At 33.7% G+C, this 15,828-nt stretch overlaps 1 protein-coding gene across 1 annotated transcript in view; it reads left to right on the forward strand.

Moving 5' to 3' along the window:
* CUNH14orf39 (chromosome unknown C14orf39 homolog) overlaps window positions 1-15,828 on the forward strand; it is a 50,682-nt gene that overhangs the window by 26,754 nt on the left and 8,100 nt on the right. Inside the window, exons 11-15 of the mRNA XM_047079912.1 lie at window positions 2,058-2,143; window positions 2,451-2,509; window positions 8,420-8,481; window positions 9,794-9,972; window positions 11,640-11,781. Coding sequence (XP_046935868.1) covers window positions 2,058-2,143; window positions 2,451-2,509; window positions 8,420-8,481; window positions 9,794-9,972; window positions 11,640-11,781 — 528 coding nt within the window. The remainder of the gene's footprint in view (window positions 1-2,057; window positions 2,144-2,450; window positions 2,510-8,419; window positions 8,482-9,793; window positions 9,973-11,639; window positions 11,782-15,828) is intronic.

The following is a 15,828-nucleotide window of genomic DNA, read 5'->3' on the forward strand; positions in this document are numbered from 1 at the left end:
GATCTAGAGGCCAATAGCACCTCATCCCTAAGAAAAGACAGTGAAGAATATCTTCAGGGGCGCCTCCATGGCTTGGTTGGTTAAACTTCTGACTCTTGATCTCTGCTCAAGTCGTGACCTCACGGTTCATGAGATTGAGCCCCACATGGGACTCTGCGTGGATGGTGCAGAGTCTGCTTGGGATTCTCTCTCCCTCTCTCTTTCTGCCCCTCCCCTGCTCTCGCTCTCTCAAAATAAATAAATAAACTTAAAATACCTCCAGACATTGTTAGATATTCCCTGAGAGGCAAAATTGCCAGTTGAGGGCAATCTTTTTATTTAAGCAATTCCAGAGCATAGAAGTTGGAAGCTATGCAACAAATTATACATAATTTATTAGGGAGCAAGGACAGAGATAGTGAATGAAAAAAATTTGTACATTAGTCTCAAGAATGAACATACATGTAGAAACCCAAATAAATGATCAGCAAACCTAATTTGGCAGTGTAACATTAAAAGAATAATCTCTTATGACTAAAACATGGTTTTCCCAAGGAATGCAATAATAGCATTGGAAAAGTCTATCAATATGATTCACTACATTAACATATTAATAAATGAGTTCAAATAAAGATTTAAAATATAAGATCTTTTTAAACAACATAAGGGAGACTCATACTATTAGATGCTTAAAAGTTTATCATAAAATTCACCATTTTAAAGTGCCCATTTTAGTGGTTTTTAGTGTATTCAAAAGGTAGTGTAACTGTCACCACTGTCTTAATTCCAGAACATTTTCATCATCCCAGAACAGTTTTAAATATTATCAGAATGTGGTAATTACAACAGTGTGGTATAAGAAAAACTAGTCAATGGACTACATTAAAATAAAAAACTTAATGTGTGACAAAAGACACCAACAAAGTTGAAGAGAATGACAGAATGGACAGGAGATTGGTATGCATAACATACAAAGAAATACTAATACAAATTAATTTTTTAAATGGGCAAAAGATAAGCAATTTACAGAAAAAGAAAGACGAAGTGTCACTAGACATAATAAGGTGCTTGAGCTCGGGGGCAAAGGGAAAGGCATATTAAACCAATGATATATATGGTTTCACCTATCAGATTTGCGTACACTACAACATTTGATAATATCTACTGAAGTCAATAGTGGAATGTAATTTGGTATAATTACTTCAGAGGACTGGTTCATAGTATTTATTACACATAAAAATGCACATACTCAACAATTTTAATTCTTAGCATCTACTCTAAACAACTACTTAACTTGTATAAATACTTTTACCAAGAGACCAATAGAAACATGTATATTGTTTAAAACATAAAGCAGTAACAACACTTGTTCTTTAAGGGACAAATGCCCTTTAAAGGACAAGGTCTTATCTAAAGCACAGTAAGATGACAGAATTAAGACCAGTGGCTGTTATAACAAAAACAAATGGGATAAACTTTCCTATTAAAGATATTTTTATTTTGGGTCAAATAAAAATCAGAAACTCTTCAGAATGAGTCACTCACAGAGAATGAATGACTTGAAATAGACAATACAAAAATAAAGCAGTGGCTTAGATATTGATATTAAATTTAGTTAAAGTTAAAAATGAAATATTACCTTTTCCACACATATATAAAAAATAAAATTTCAGCCTTTAATCCTTTAATCTGCTGTTTTGCTTTTTTATGTTGAATTTAAGAGGTTACAGAGAATAGACACAGAAATCAGTTGAGAAAATGGTAAGATTGACTTGATTAATCATAAATATGGGATAAAAATTTTAAGTTTACCTTAAATGTCAAAATGCTACCAAGCATAGTTGTTATACTTGTCCAAAATATCAAATTCCTTGAGAGTTTTAACCTTTGTGTCCCAGTATTTGACTTAATATTTTGTATATAGTGGTTTCATTTAATGTTTGTAGTGGTTGTTCATATTGATAATGATGATGAGGAAGAGGATGACAATGTTCTTGGAGAGCCTTCAGTAGCCATGACAAGAAAAAAAAATTTGTTGTTTATGTAGCCAATTCTAATGCTTCATTTCTTTTGTTCAGGTACTTAATGACTCTACTGTGAGTAAACATTCAAAATGCTCAAATGCCGTGGCTATTAAAAATTCACAAAATACGATGCATTTCAGGTAACTTTTAAAAATAGGAAAATGCTGGGCGCCTGGGTGACTCAGTTGGTTAAGCATCTGTCTCTTGATCTTGGCTCAGGTCATTATCCTGGGGTAATGGGATTGAGCCCCGCCGTGGGCTCTGCACTGTCAGTGCAGAGCCTGCTTGGGATTCTCTCTCTTTCTCTCTTTCTGTCCCTTCCTCTCTGTCTCTCAAAATAGATAAACTTTAAAAAACAAAATATTTAAAAAAAGGAAAATGTTTTAATTTCTAAAATAATTTATCAACTGAGCAAATAATACCTAAATTTTATTTATTTTATTTTAGATTGTTAACCCCACAGGAACAATCAAATTGCAATCAATGGTTTGAAAAAGGAGATACAGGTATTTGCTGTTTATATTTTTCCTAAGAAGTGGGAATAACATTATATCTGGTTTTTATACTATTTAATATTTGGATTGTTTGCATCTCTGGTTAACTGACCATGCATGCCTAGTTTTAAAAACACTTTTTCACTAAATATAAAACATATCATTTCATTGTAAAAGAGTTGGAAAACAGAGAAAAATACAAAAGAAACAAAGATACCATCACCCAGATATAACTGACACCATCCATACTGGTATATATTTCTGTCTTATTTTTTTTCCTATGTATGTGTGTGTCTTTTTCTTTCCCCAAATTTGAAACATGCTTATGTATATCATTTTGTATCCTTTTCTTTCCACTTGATATACTGTTGAGGGTATTTTTTAATGCCATTAAATAGATTTTATTTTTAATGACTGTATCATATACCATTGTAAGGATATGCTATTATTTATTTAGCTTTTCTCTCAAAATATTGAATTATTTTTATATTTAATTATTTTAATTATTTAGCCATTCTCTCTCAAAATATTAAGTATTTTAGGGGGCATTTGGGTGACTCAGACTCAGTTGGTTAAGTGTCCTACTGTTGGTTTCTGCTCAGATCATGATCTCATGGTTGTGAGATTGAGCCATATATCAGGCTTTGTGCTGGACGTGAAGTCTGCTGAAGATTTTCTCTCCTCCTCTCCCTCTGCCCTTCCCTTGTGCGCACTTGTGTGCATGCACTCTCCCTTCTCTCTCTCTCAAAATTTTTTTTTTGTTTCCAGTTTGGGTTTTCTTGCTATTATGAATAATGCTACTATATTCTTTTACATAAATCTTTTACTATCTTGGATTATTTTCTTTAAATAAAATCATAGAAAGGTCACAAGAGATATATATATATATATATATATATATATATATGCATATATATGTGTGTGTGTGTGTGTATAAATATATGTATGTATATGAGTTTATTATCCTAGAATCAACTAGCTGTTGGAAATTTTCAAGGGTATCACATAAATAAATAAATAAATAAATAAAAAATAAATAAAGTATAATATAATGCGTAACATAATTTATCTCATGTGTACATATATACATATTTTGGTAATCCAGTATGGATAACAATTATTCCACTCATTAGGCTGTATGAAAGTTTTCATTTCTTCTTGTCTGTAGCATGTGGGCTACTGACTTTTATTTTGAAGTTTCAAAAATGGCTCATTCTGTTGAATCAGTAAAAAAAAAAAATCAACGAACTAAAGTATAGGGCCACATGGCTTCACAGGAGAATTTTACCAAACATTTATTTATTTTTAATGTCTATTTATTTTATTTTTGAGAGAGAGAGAGAGTGCAAGTGCACACACAAGAGCGGGGGAGGGGTAAGGGGGGGGAGAGAGAGAGAGAGAGCGCACGCGTGCATGAGCACATCATCAGCACAGAGCCTGACACGGGGCTTGATCCCACTGTGAGATCATGACCTGAGCTGAAATCAAGAGCTGGATGCTTAACTGAGCCACCCAGTTGCCCTGAATTTTACCAAACATTTAAAGAGTTAATACCTATTCTTCTTTTAACTATTCCCAAATATAGAAATGGAAGGAAAACTTTCAAACTCATTTTATGAGGCCAACATTACCCTGATTCCAAAACCAAAGACTCCACTAAAAAAGAGATCTGCAGGCCAATATCCCTGATGAAATGGATGCAAAAACTCTCAACAAGATACTAGCAAATCGAATCCAACAGTACATTAAAAGAATCATTCACCACGATCAAGTGGGATTTAATCCTGGGATGTAAGGGTGGTTCAATATTTGCAAATCAATCAATGTGATATGCCACTTTAATAAAAAAGGATAAGAATCATATGATTGTTTCAGTAGATGCAGAAAAGCATTTGACAAAGTACAACATCCATTCTTGATTTAAAAACTCTCAACAAAGTAGGTTTAGAGGGGATATACCTCAACATAGTGAAGTCCATATACAAAAAACCCACAGCTATTATTATTCTTAATGGGGGAAAACTAAGAGCTTTTCCTCTATGATCAGGAACAAGACAGGGATGTCCAGTCTCACCACCGTTATTTAGCGTATTATTGGAAATCCTAGACACAGCAGTCAGCCAATAAAAAGAAATAAAAGACATCCAAATCAGCAAGGGAGAAGTCAGTCTCATTATATGCAGATGACATGATACTCTATATAGAAAACCCAAAAGACTCCACCAAAAAAAATTCTAGAATTGATACATAAATTCAGTAAAGTTGTAGGATACAAAATCAGTGTGCAGAAATCTGTTGCATGTCTGTACACCAAAAATGAAGCAACAGAAAGAGAAATCAAGGAATCAGTTCCATTTACAATTGCACCAAAAACTGTAAGATACCTAGGAATAAACCTAACCAAAGAGGTAAAAAGATCTATACTCTGAAAACTATAAAACACTGATGAAATAAAATAAAGGTGACACAATGACACAAAGAAATGGAAAAACATTCTATGCTCGTGAATTGAAAGAACAAATATTGTTAAAATGTCTGTATTACCCAAAGCAATCTACACATAAAAGTGCAACCCCCATCAGAATACCACCAGCATTTTTCACAGAGCTAGAACAAACAATCCTAAAAGTTGTATGGAACCACAAAAGACCCTGAATAGCCAAAGCAACCTTGAAAAAGAAAAGCAAAGCCAGAGTATCACAATTCCAGATTTTAATTTATATTACAAAGCTATAGTGGTCAAGACAGTATGGTATTGGCACAAAAACAGACGCATAGAATAATGAGACAGAATAGAAAGCCCAGAAATGGACGCACAATTATATGGTCACCTAGTCTTTGGCAAAGCTGGAAAGAATATCCAATTTGGAAAAAAGTCTCTTCAACAAATGGTGTCGAGAAAACTGCACACAACATGCAAAAAAATGAAACTAGATCACTTTCTTACACCATACATAAAAGTAAATTCAAAATGGATGAAAGACCTAAATGTGAGACAGGAAGCCGTTAAGGTCCGAGAGAAGAACACAGGCAGTAACCTCTTTGACATTAGTCATAGCAACTTCTTTCAAGATAATGTCACTTGAGGCAAGGGAGACAAAAGTAAAAATAAACTGTTAAGACTTCATCAAAATAAAATGCTTCTGCACAGTGAAGGAAACAACAAAAGTAAAAGGCAACCTATGGAATGGGAGAAGATATTTACAAATGACATATCTGGTAAAGTGTTAGTATCTAAAATCTATAAAGAACTAAGAAACTCAACACCCAGAAAGCAAATAATCCATGGGCAGAAGGCATGAATAAACACTTTTCCAAAGAAGACATCCAGATGTCTAACATGAAAAGATACTCAACATCACTCATCATCAGGGAAATACAAATCAAAACTACAATGAGCTATCACCTCACACCTGTCAGAATGGCTGAAATTGACAACACAGGAAACAACAGATGTTGGCAAAGAGGTGGAAAAAGGGGAACCCTCCTGCACTGTTAGTGGGAATGCAAACTGGTGCATCCACTGGAAAACAGTATGGAATTTCCTCATAAAATTAAAAATAGAACTACCCTACAATCCAGCAATTGCACTACTAGATATTTATCCAAAGAATATAAAAATACTAACTGAAAGGGATACATGCCCCTTAATGTTTGTAGCAACATTAGCAACAATAAGTAAATTATGGAAAGAGCCCAGCCTGTGTCCATCAACTGATGAATGGATAAAGAAGATGTGGTGTATAGATATACTCAGCCATAAAAGAATGAAATCTTGCCATTTTCAATAATGTGGATGGAGCTAGAGTGTATCCTACTAAGCAAAATAAGTCAGAGAAAGACAAATACCATATGATTTCACCCCAATATGGAATTTAAGAAACTGACACACGATCATAGAGGGAAAAAGAGGCAAACTGGCAAACTAAGAAACAGACTCTTAACTGTAGAGAACAAACTGATAGTTACCAGAAGAGAGGGGGGTGGAGGGATGGGTTAAATAGGTGGGGATTAAAGAATGCACTTGTGATGAGCACCGGGTGTTGTATGTAAGTGATGAATCACTAAATACACTTTAAACTAATATTACACTGCATGTTAACTAACTGGAATTCAAATAAAAACTTAAAAATACTGGCTCGTTTTTGCAGTAGAAAAATTCTGTAAATATATGCACATTCACAATGGTCTCATAATGTGAATCTGTTTCTCCCACTCTCAGAATAGGGTTCAGCCAACGTAATATGCTGATTCCATGCAGATGGATTTTCTTCCTGCTTTCTTCTGGAAGAAAGAATCCTATCTTATCTTCACATATGATTTGTTCCACCTGTTTATAATCCTGTATATATACCAAGCTGACAGAGCATTAGACAGGGAGGAATAGTTGATCTCTAGGAACAATGCACCCCTAATACAGATATGTGGGGAAATGCACATATCTGTCATATTCCTAGCTACCACTGAGCGTATATGGTAAGGCTTCATACCCGAAAAGGCACGTAGTTATCTTAGGGGAAAAAAAGATTCTTTTCAGCAGTCTCCCAGCCTGTCTTTTGAGGAAATTAATCTGTGGTGAAAATCATGGTTGTGACTGTTAAATGCAAAAGGCAAAACTATACAGCTTTCAGTTGGTCAAATAGAAAAACATATTAGAGGTAGGAAAGAATTTCTTAAATAATTAAAAAGCCCAATAATAAAACAAAGACTGATAAATTTGGCTATATTAAACTTAAGAGTTTCCATTCATCAAAAGATGTTATAAAAAGAAGACAGAATATATTTGCAATACATAAAACTGTCAAAGGACTGGTTTCCAAAAATGTGTAAAGAAGTTCTACAAACCAAGAAGAAAAAGACAGACAACCCAATTAGAAATATGTGCGAAATACGCAAATAGGCACTTCAAATAGAGAAACTTTTGTCTCAAATAAACATATAAAAAGATGCTTAGCAAATTAGGAAACTGAAAAATAAAACCACAGTGAGATACTACACATCCGACAGATTAGCAAATTCAGAAAGTCTGGTAATACTAAGTGTTGATGAGAATATAGGACGATAAGAACTCATAACTATTTGGGAGAAACTCATTTATAAATGAGTATTGAGACCATATCTAAATTATAACTAGAAACTGAATGGGCTCCTAAGGTAACTTGGGATGGCTAGGTGCCACAAAAATATTGATAAATAGTTTGGAAACTAAACTTTGGAAAAATTTAAAATTTGGTAAAATGGAAGATATAAATACCCTATACCTTGTAATTCCACTCCTACATATATACTTAGAGAAATACAAGTACATACATACAAGTATATATATACAAAAGAATGTATGTGTCATCGGTGTTTGTAATAGTCTTGAAGTAGAAACACCCTGAATGCCCATTTGTTAGTAGAATAGGTAGATATATCGTGTTGTGCTTATACAATGAAATCCTTTACATCAATACAAGTAAGCAAGTTATGTGTATAAGAAGCAATACAGATGAATTTCACAAGCATATTCTGGAACAAAAAAAGCAAGACAACACATACATTACCATTTCATCATATAACTTTAAAACAGGAAAAATAGACTATATTACTCAGGTGATAAAACTATATAAAACAAATCCAGGAAATAATTATCACACAAGACAGGAGAATGATTATCTGTGAGGAGGAGGATATGAGGAATATGGGGCCTTATGGAGTATGCATGATCTATTTCTTTACCTGGGTGGTGGTGACATGAGTATTCTCTATAATTTTCTCTGTTAAACTGTTCATGTGGGTTTTATTCTCTTATTTCTATGTGTTAGGTAGAACTATATGAAATTGCTATTTTTGTGGGTCAAAAACAGTTAAATTTCTTATTGTTTGTATGTTTTATTTGCAATTGTAAAAAAACCCAGTTTTTTCTCCCATAACAAACAGATGCTGAGTGTGAAGATAAAGGGACGGTAAGACCATTGAGAGAATTAAAATGTACTTCACAAGTAAGTCTAATGTTTGGTTTCTAATTTCTAAGCAAAATATTCCAATTTAAAGTATTGTTTCCACTTTAATTTCTGATTATGTTTAATGAAGATTATTTATGTGAGGTCTAGATGTTATTTGGTTAGTAATTGAGTTGCTGTGGTGTTAAAGCTTCTATCCCTTAGAAGAGCTTTAGATTAAAAAAATGAAGCCACAAAAAGTTTACATGACATGAAAATATACAAAAAAGAGTTGTCATTAATACGACTATATATATATATATATATATATATATATATACCAATTCTATAATTGGTAGAATTGAATGATTTGCTAATCAAAACCAGTGGTTATCACAAAAATCTCTTCAAAATATATTTTAATAGTGGACAACTTTAATGATAGATGTAGGCAATGTATATTGACTTTACTAAGTACTAAGGGTTAAAACAAGGCAAATGACATAGAGTACTGCTCAAGAAACACAGATAAAGGGGCACCTGGGTGGCACAGTCGGTTAAGCGTCCGACTTCAGCCAGGTCACTGTCTCGCGGTCCGTGAGTTCGAGCCCCGCGTCAGGCTCTGGGCTGATGGCTCAGAGCCTGGAGCCTGTTTCCGGTTCTGTGTGTCTCTCTCTCTCTCTGCCCCTCCCCCATTCATGCTCTGTCTCTCTCTGTCCCAAAAAAAATAAATAAACGTTGAAAAAAAAATTAAAAAAAAAAAAAGAAACAGATAAAAAGCACATTTTAATTTTTTTGGTAGAGGGACCCAAATTGTTTCTGAAATGATATTTGGTATAGCAAACATATTTGAGAAATCATATTCCTACCTTACAAAAGTCAATTTCTGTTGAATTTCTCAACCTTTGCAGAGAAAATAGTATAATGAATTTATAAGGGCAAAAAAGTATAAAGAACATAACTGATGAGAGTAAGATTGCTTAGAATTAAATTACTTTTTCCTTTTAAAGAGCTATCATATACAATTCTTGAGTCAGAGCATGATGTGGAAATTTAAAAAAGTCATTCCTAACCATTTTTCTTCATCAGTTTCAGTATGTTCTGGTTATCTTTTCCTTTTTCAGGTAGAGTTAGGGGAGGTGGATCAGGGAAGAAAAGAAAAATTAGAAAATTAAAAATAGTTATTTTTCCGTATTTTGCAGTTATATTTTGATACCACTTTCATCAGTTAATATTTTAGTTCTTTTGTCTATGAAATGATAACATAATAGATTAATATGGTGTTTTCTACCTCATACACTTTTATATATATGTGAGTTTGTTAATGTAATAGCATTCATTTTTATATTTTTCTATTATTTTGAATTTGTAGGTTATATGCGCAGAACGTTTTGGGAAGCCAATAGAAGATAATAGTGATGAAGTAGAAGAAAGGACTGAGAATTTTCCACGAACTCCTGAAATTCCTTTATTTTTAAGAACTCCTGAAGCTGTGAAAACACCTGAACCTTTGGAGAAATCATTGTTTCCTGAAACCCCCTCTTTCGAAATGTAGGATTTTAATCAATAATTATAATTAAAGAATCTATATACTGGGCCAATATTATGAAAATAATTGATGGGAATAGTAAAATGTCTAGTACCTATAACTTTAAAAAGTTTTTATATGGAATATTTCAAATACATAAAGGAGAGACTAGCATAACGAACCTCCATGTACCTATTATCCTGTTCAAATAATTATTAGCATTCTGCCATTCTTGTTCCATAGAACCTCTTCCCCATTTTTCCTACAACACTTAGATGAAGATGGCATAGATTCTGAGTACTTACCCAGTGCAATAGTATATAGATTTTAGATTTTTCCAAAGGATAAAAACTGTATGGAAAAATGTTAAATGTCAAGCTAAAAAGCAACTGTCACGTACAGTATAGCTTGTGGACATCACTGAATAATGTTCCAGCTGTAATTTTCCTTTATGTTGTCTAAAGCAAGACTTGCCATCTGTCAAGTAACCTAGGTAGGCAGAAATATCTCTAACATGATTATTTAACTTTGGAAACCACAGATTTGTAGCTTGCAGCCAAGAGAATAGTGCTGCATTTAACCTTTTTGTGTAGTTTAATCCCTTTTAAAACTACAAACCTTAAGATTCTTTTTTTTTTTACCTTAAGATTTTTTAAAAACATATGTCAAACAAATTTCACTTCAGGAATCTCTCACCCATTTTCTACTTCTGTGGTTTGAATTGTTAATAAACGTTTTATATGTGAAAGTCATGCTGTTGACTCACAGTATGTTCAAACTAGAACTCATCATCAAATCTGAGAACTGTAAAAAGAATGGCAGCCATATACTAAAACCTCTGTTTATGGATGAGAAAACTAATCTGTAAAGTTAAGTGATTCATTGATGGTCATGGAGACAGTTATGGAAGTATCTTCAGATATCTATTATATTTAACAATAGCATTAACTGTGTCTAAACATTTTATAAGCTTTATGAGATGTAAATACACTATTATACTTAGAGGAAGAGGAAACAGAATCACAGGTGATACAACTCATTAGTGATAGAGTTGTGATTCAAACCCAGGCATTTCTGCCTCCAGAATTCATGCATTTGACCACTGTGTTGTATACTGTCTTCTCTAATTATTTTTCCCAAATCATTCTCTAGTTTAACTTCCTTATGCAACAGTATGTAATGACTGACTTCTCATTAAGACTAAAATCTTGTAATTGGCTTTCAATGTGTTGGGGACATTATAGCCTCAAAGTTAAAAGCTTGGACTTTGAATCTGGATTGCTGAATTTAAGTTGGCATTTACATTTCTTGGAGAAAGTCATTTAACCTTTCTATGCTTCAAAATTTTCTTCTGTAAAATGGAGGTGGTAATATCTATTTCATAGAGATACTGTGAGGAATACGTAAGTTAATGCCAATGGAAATACCTAGAATAGACCCTGAACGCAGTTTAGGGTTTATTCTCAGTTGAACTTCATTGTTATCATCATCCCGTACTTGATTGTTCTACTTTATTTAACATTTTTCACTTCAAACTATCTTTTTCTCAAGAGGTTTGTCACCTCAATAACTATTCCTTCCCTTTCCCTACTGTGCTAATTCTTACTTCTATGGTATTTCTTATGGTGTTTACCAGTCTGCATACTTAGTAATATATTTTTTAACATTTTTATTATTTCTTATTTCTCTGTAACAGAAATAGAAATATAATGCCTGAAGGTCAAACACAAAAGGAATCCCCTGGATTTTCTTTTCTTATGAATTATACTTCTAGATCTCCTGGATTGAATCTATTTGATTCTACATTTGATTCAGAAATCTCATCAGATCAGGTAATAGGTGGAAGCTAAAGTTTTATTTCTAAAAAATTGCACTGGAGGTGGCTCAGTCGGTTAAGCATCCAACTTTTGCTCAGGTTATGATCTCATGACTCGTCAGTTTAAGCTCTGCATCAGGCTCTGCTGTCAGCACAGATCCCACTTTGGATCCTCTGTCCCCCTCTCTCTCTGCCCTTCCCTGCTTGCACTCTCTCTCATAAAAATAAGTAAAACATTAAAAGATGAAAATAAGAAAAATAAAAAACTGTACACTATAACCTCAAGTAATTTTAATTCTTTACTGTCAAACTGTCTTGGGCAGAATATGAAGCACAGGCAATTTTTTAGAAGATTCTGAGTATTGATATAATAGCACAGTTGTCCCATTATGTTTTTGTTTTCAATTTCAGGTACCTTCAGTTGATATCTATTTATAAAAAAAAGAATCTCAGTATAGGGTTGATTTACATTGCAGTTAAAGGCACTTTAAAATAAATTTGGCTTTATAGTTCATGTGTCTACTAACCAAACTTCACATATTCTCAGTGTGAAAAATTCTCCAGGTTATTAGTTGGTATTTTTATCTACATATGTGTACATAGTAACATCATCAGTTAATTTTTTAGAAGACGTAATTTTCTTCTAATAGTGATAGTGATTCTACTATTCAGTGATAGGATAGTAAAGTGCTTATTTCTGTATTTGGCAATTGAAACTGAAAATTAAGATGTACTTTGTTTGATCAGTAGAGACAGCACAGTGTAGTGGTTAAGACTACACTCTGATGCGACACTAGTTGACTATTTTCCACTGTGGAAAACTGTATGAAGTTTCCTCAGAAAGTTAAAAGTAGAACTGCCCTGGGGTGCCTGAGTAGTTAAGTCAGTTAAGTGTCTGACTTCGGCTTAGGTCATGATCTCACGGTTCGTGAGTTTGAGCCCCGCATCAGGCTCTCTGCTGTCAGCATGGAGCTTGCTTTGGATCCTCTGTCTCCCTCTGTCTTTCCCTCCCCTGCTTGCTCTCTCTTTTTTAAAAAATAGAACTGCCCTACATCCAGGAATTTTCCTATTTTATTTTGGCTCATCTTCTACTGTTTTAATGCTCAGAGAATCCTTCCTCTTGTTAAGATCTAATGAATATTTAAAATTCCATGACTTTTAATTCTGATTTGAAGGGATACATGCACCCTGGTGTTATAGCAGCATTATCAACAATAGCCAAATTGGGGTGCGTGGGTGGCTCAGTTGGTTAAGCATCTGACTCTTGATTTCAGCTTAGGTTGTGATCTATTGGTTTGTGGGACAAAGCCCCACAATGGGCTCTGCGTTGGCAGTGTAGAACCTGCTTGGGATTCTTTCTCCCTCTTTGTGTGCACCTCCCTTGCTTGTGTGTACACAAGCACACACTCTCTCTCTCTCTCTTAAAATAAATAAACATTTTTTGAAAACTAAAAAAATAAAACAAAATAGCCAAATTATGGAAGGAACCCCAAATGTCCATCGATTGATGAATGGGTAAAGAGGATGTGGTGTGTGTACACACACACACACACACACACACACACACACACACACACAGGACTATTACTCAGTCATCAGAAAGAATAAAATCTTGCCATTTGTAATGACTGAATGGAGCTAGAGCATATCATACTAAGTGAAATAAGTCAGTCAGAGAAACACAAATACCATATGATTTCACTCATATGTGGAATTTAAGAAACAAAACAAATGAACAGAGGAGCCTGGGTGGCTTAGTCTGTTGGGTGTCCAACTTCGGCTCAGGTCATGATCTCGCAGTCTGGTCCGTGGGTTCGAGCCCTGTGTTGGGCTCTGTGCTGACAGCTCAGAGCCTGGAGGCTGCTTCGGATTCTGTCTTCCTCTCTCTCTCTGGTCCTCCCATGCTCACGCTCTCTCAAAAATGAATAAACATTAAAAAAAAAACCACAGATGAACATAGAGGAAAAAAAGAGAGGGAAACCAGAAAATAGACTCTTAATTAGAGATAAATGGGTAATGGAAATATACTTTAAATATAAAGATAAAAACTGGTTGAAAGTAAATGAATGGAAAAAGATATATCATAAAAACTAAGTGAGAGAAGGTCACAACGGCTATACTTACATCATTTTAGATAATCTTCAAGACAGAGAATATTGCTAGAGATCATGAAGGGCATTTCTTAAGGACAAAAGGGCCAGTTCTCTAGGAAGATACAACAATGACAAATGTGTATATGCCTAATGACAACTTCAAAATACAGAAACAAAAGCAGAGCATAAGGAAGTCAATGTTACTGTAATAGCAATGTAATGGGACAGATGATAGCTGTACATGTGATGAACATAGCAAAATGTATAAACTTGTCAATTCACTAAGTTGTACACCCAAAACTAATATAACATTGTATATTAACTATAAAAAAAATTAAGAAACAAAATTGACTTAATTAAATGGAGAAATAGAAAAAAACACAAACTTAGTTGGAGATTTTTAATAAAAAAACCCCTCTAAGCAATTGATTGAATTAGACAACATAATCAATAAAGATCTATAAAATCTGAACAACACCATCAACCCTCTTGACCTGACATTTATAGAACAACACATCCAGCAACTGCAGCTTATGCAGGCATACCTTGTTTTATTGTACTTTGCAGATACTGCTTTCTTGTAAAGGTTTGTGGTAACCCTGTGTCAGGCAAGTCTGCTAGCATCATTTTTCCAACAGCATTTGCTCACTTTTTTCTCTGTGTCACATTTTGGTAATTCTGACAATATTTCAAACTTTTTCATTATTATTTGTTATGGTGGTCTATGATCAGTAATTACAACTCACTGAAAGCTCAGATGAAGGTTAGCATTTTTTTAGCAATAAAGTCTGGTATTTAAAATTTATGTGCTTTTTTTAGACATAATGTTATTGCACACTTACTAGATTACAGTATAGTGTAAACACAACTTTTATATGCATTGGGAAACCAAAAAATTCTTTCGGCTTGCTTTATTGTGATACATTTTTGTGATGGTCTGGAACTAAACTCATAATATTTCTGAGGTGTGCCTCTATATTCTTTTCAAGTGCTAATGGTACATTCACCAAGACCATGTTCTGAACCATAAAATGAGTCTTAATAATTTAAAAGGACTGAAATCATACAGAGTACATTGTCTGCTCACAATATAATTAAATTAGAAATCAATAATAAGGTAGAAGGAAAAACCTGAATAATTAGGTCGTAGGCCAAAGAAGAAATCATGAGAGAAATTAGAAAAGATTTTGAAATGATTACGAAAAATTCAGTGTATCAAAATTGTAGGATGTTGCCCAAACCAGAACAAAACCATAGCTTTAAATAGTTTATATTTAAATAATTCAATTAATGGAAAAGAAGAAAGGTCTAAAATCAGTGATGTAAGTTTTCACCTTGAAAATCTAGAAAAGGAAGAACAAAATAAGCCCAAAGTAAATAGAATGGCAAAATAAGGGGGATAAGAGACATTAATGAAATAGAAAACAAGCAATAGAGAAAATTGACAAAGCCAATTGGTTGGTTCCTTGAAAAAAAATTGAGAGTTTATAAAGTCATCATTAGACTGATAAAAAGATAAGACAATTTATACATTTTATGAATGAAATAGTATTATAGATTTACAGACATTAATAATAAGATAATATTGTGGAAAATAAGACTGGTGAAGGGAAACCTAGAGCAAGCAAAGTGTGGTAATGGTACAAGGATTGATAAATTGATCAGTGGTATGGGCTAAAAGTCTTGGAACTTTAAATATTCATCAGATCTTAAGAAGAGGAAGGATTCTCTGAGCATTAAAACAGTGGAAGATGAGCCAAAAGAAAATAGAAGGGTTTGGTTCCATATAAAATTGTTATATTTTAATTTCTTTTAATTTTTAAGAGAGAGGAAGCATGGGGGAGAGGGACGGAGAGAGAGAGAGAGAGAGAGAGAGAGAGAGAGAGAGAGAGAGAGAGAAGCTTAAGGAAGCTCCACACTCAGTGCTGAGCCCAATGTGGGGCTTGATCCCCCAATCCTGGGATCATGAG

The sequence above is a fragment of the Lynx rufus genome, unplaced genomic scaffold (genome assembly GCF_022079265.1).
Source record: "Lynx rufus isolate CCGP_SWC_20201006 ecotype Redwood Valley unplaced genomic scaffold, mLynRuf1.p SCAF_17, whole genome shotgun sequence".
NCBI classification, from domain to species: Eukaryota; Metazoa; Chordata; class Mammalia; order Carnivora; family Felidae; genus Lynx; species Lynx rufus.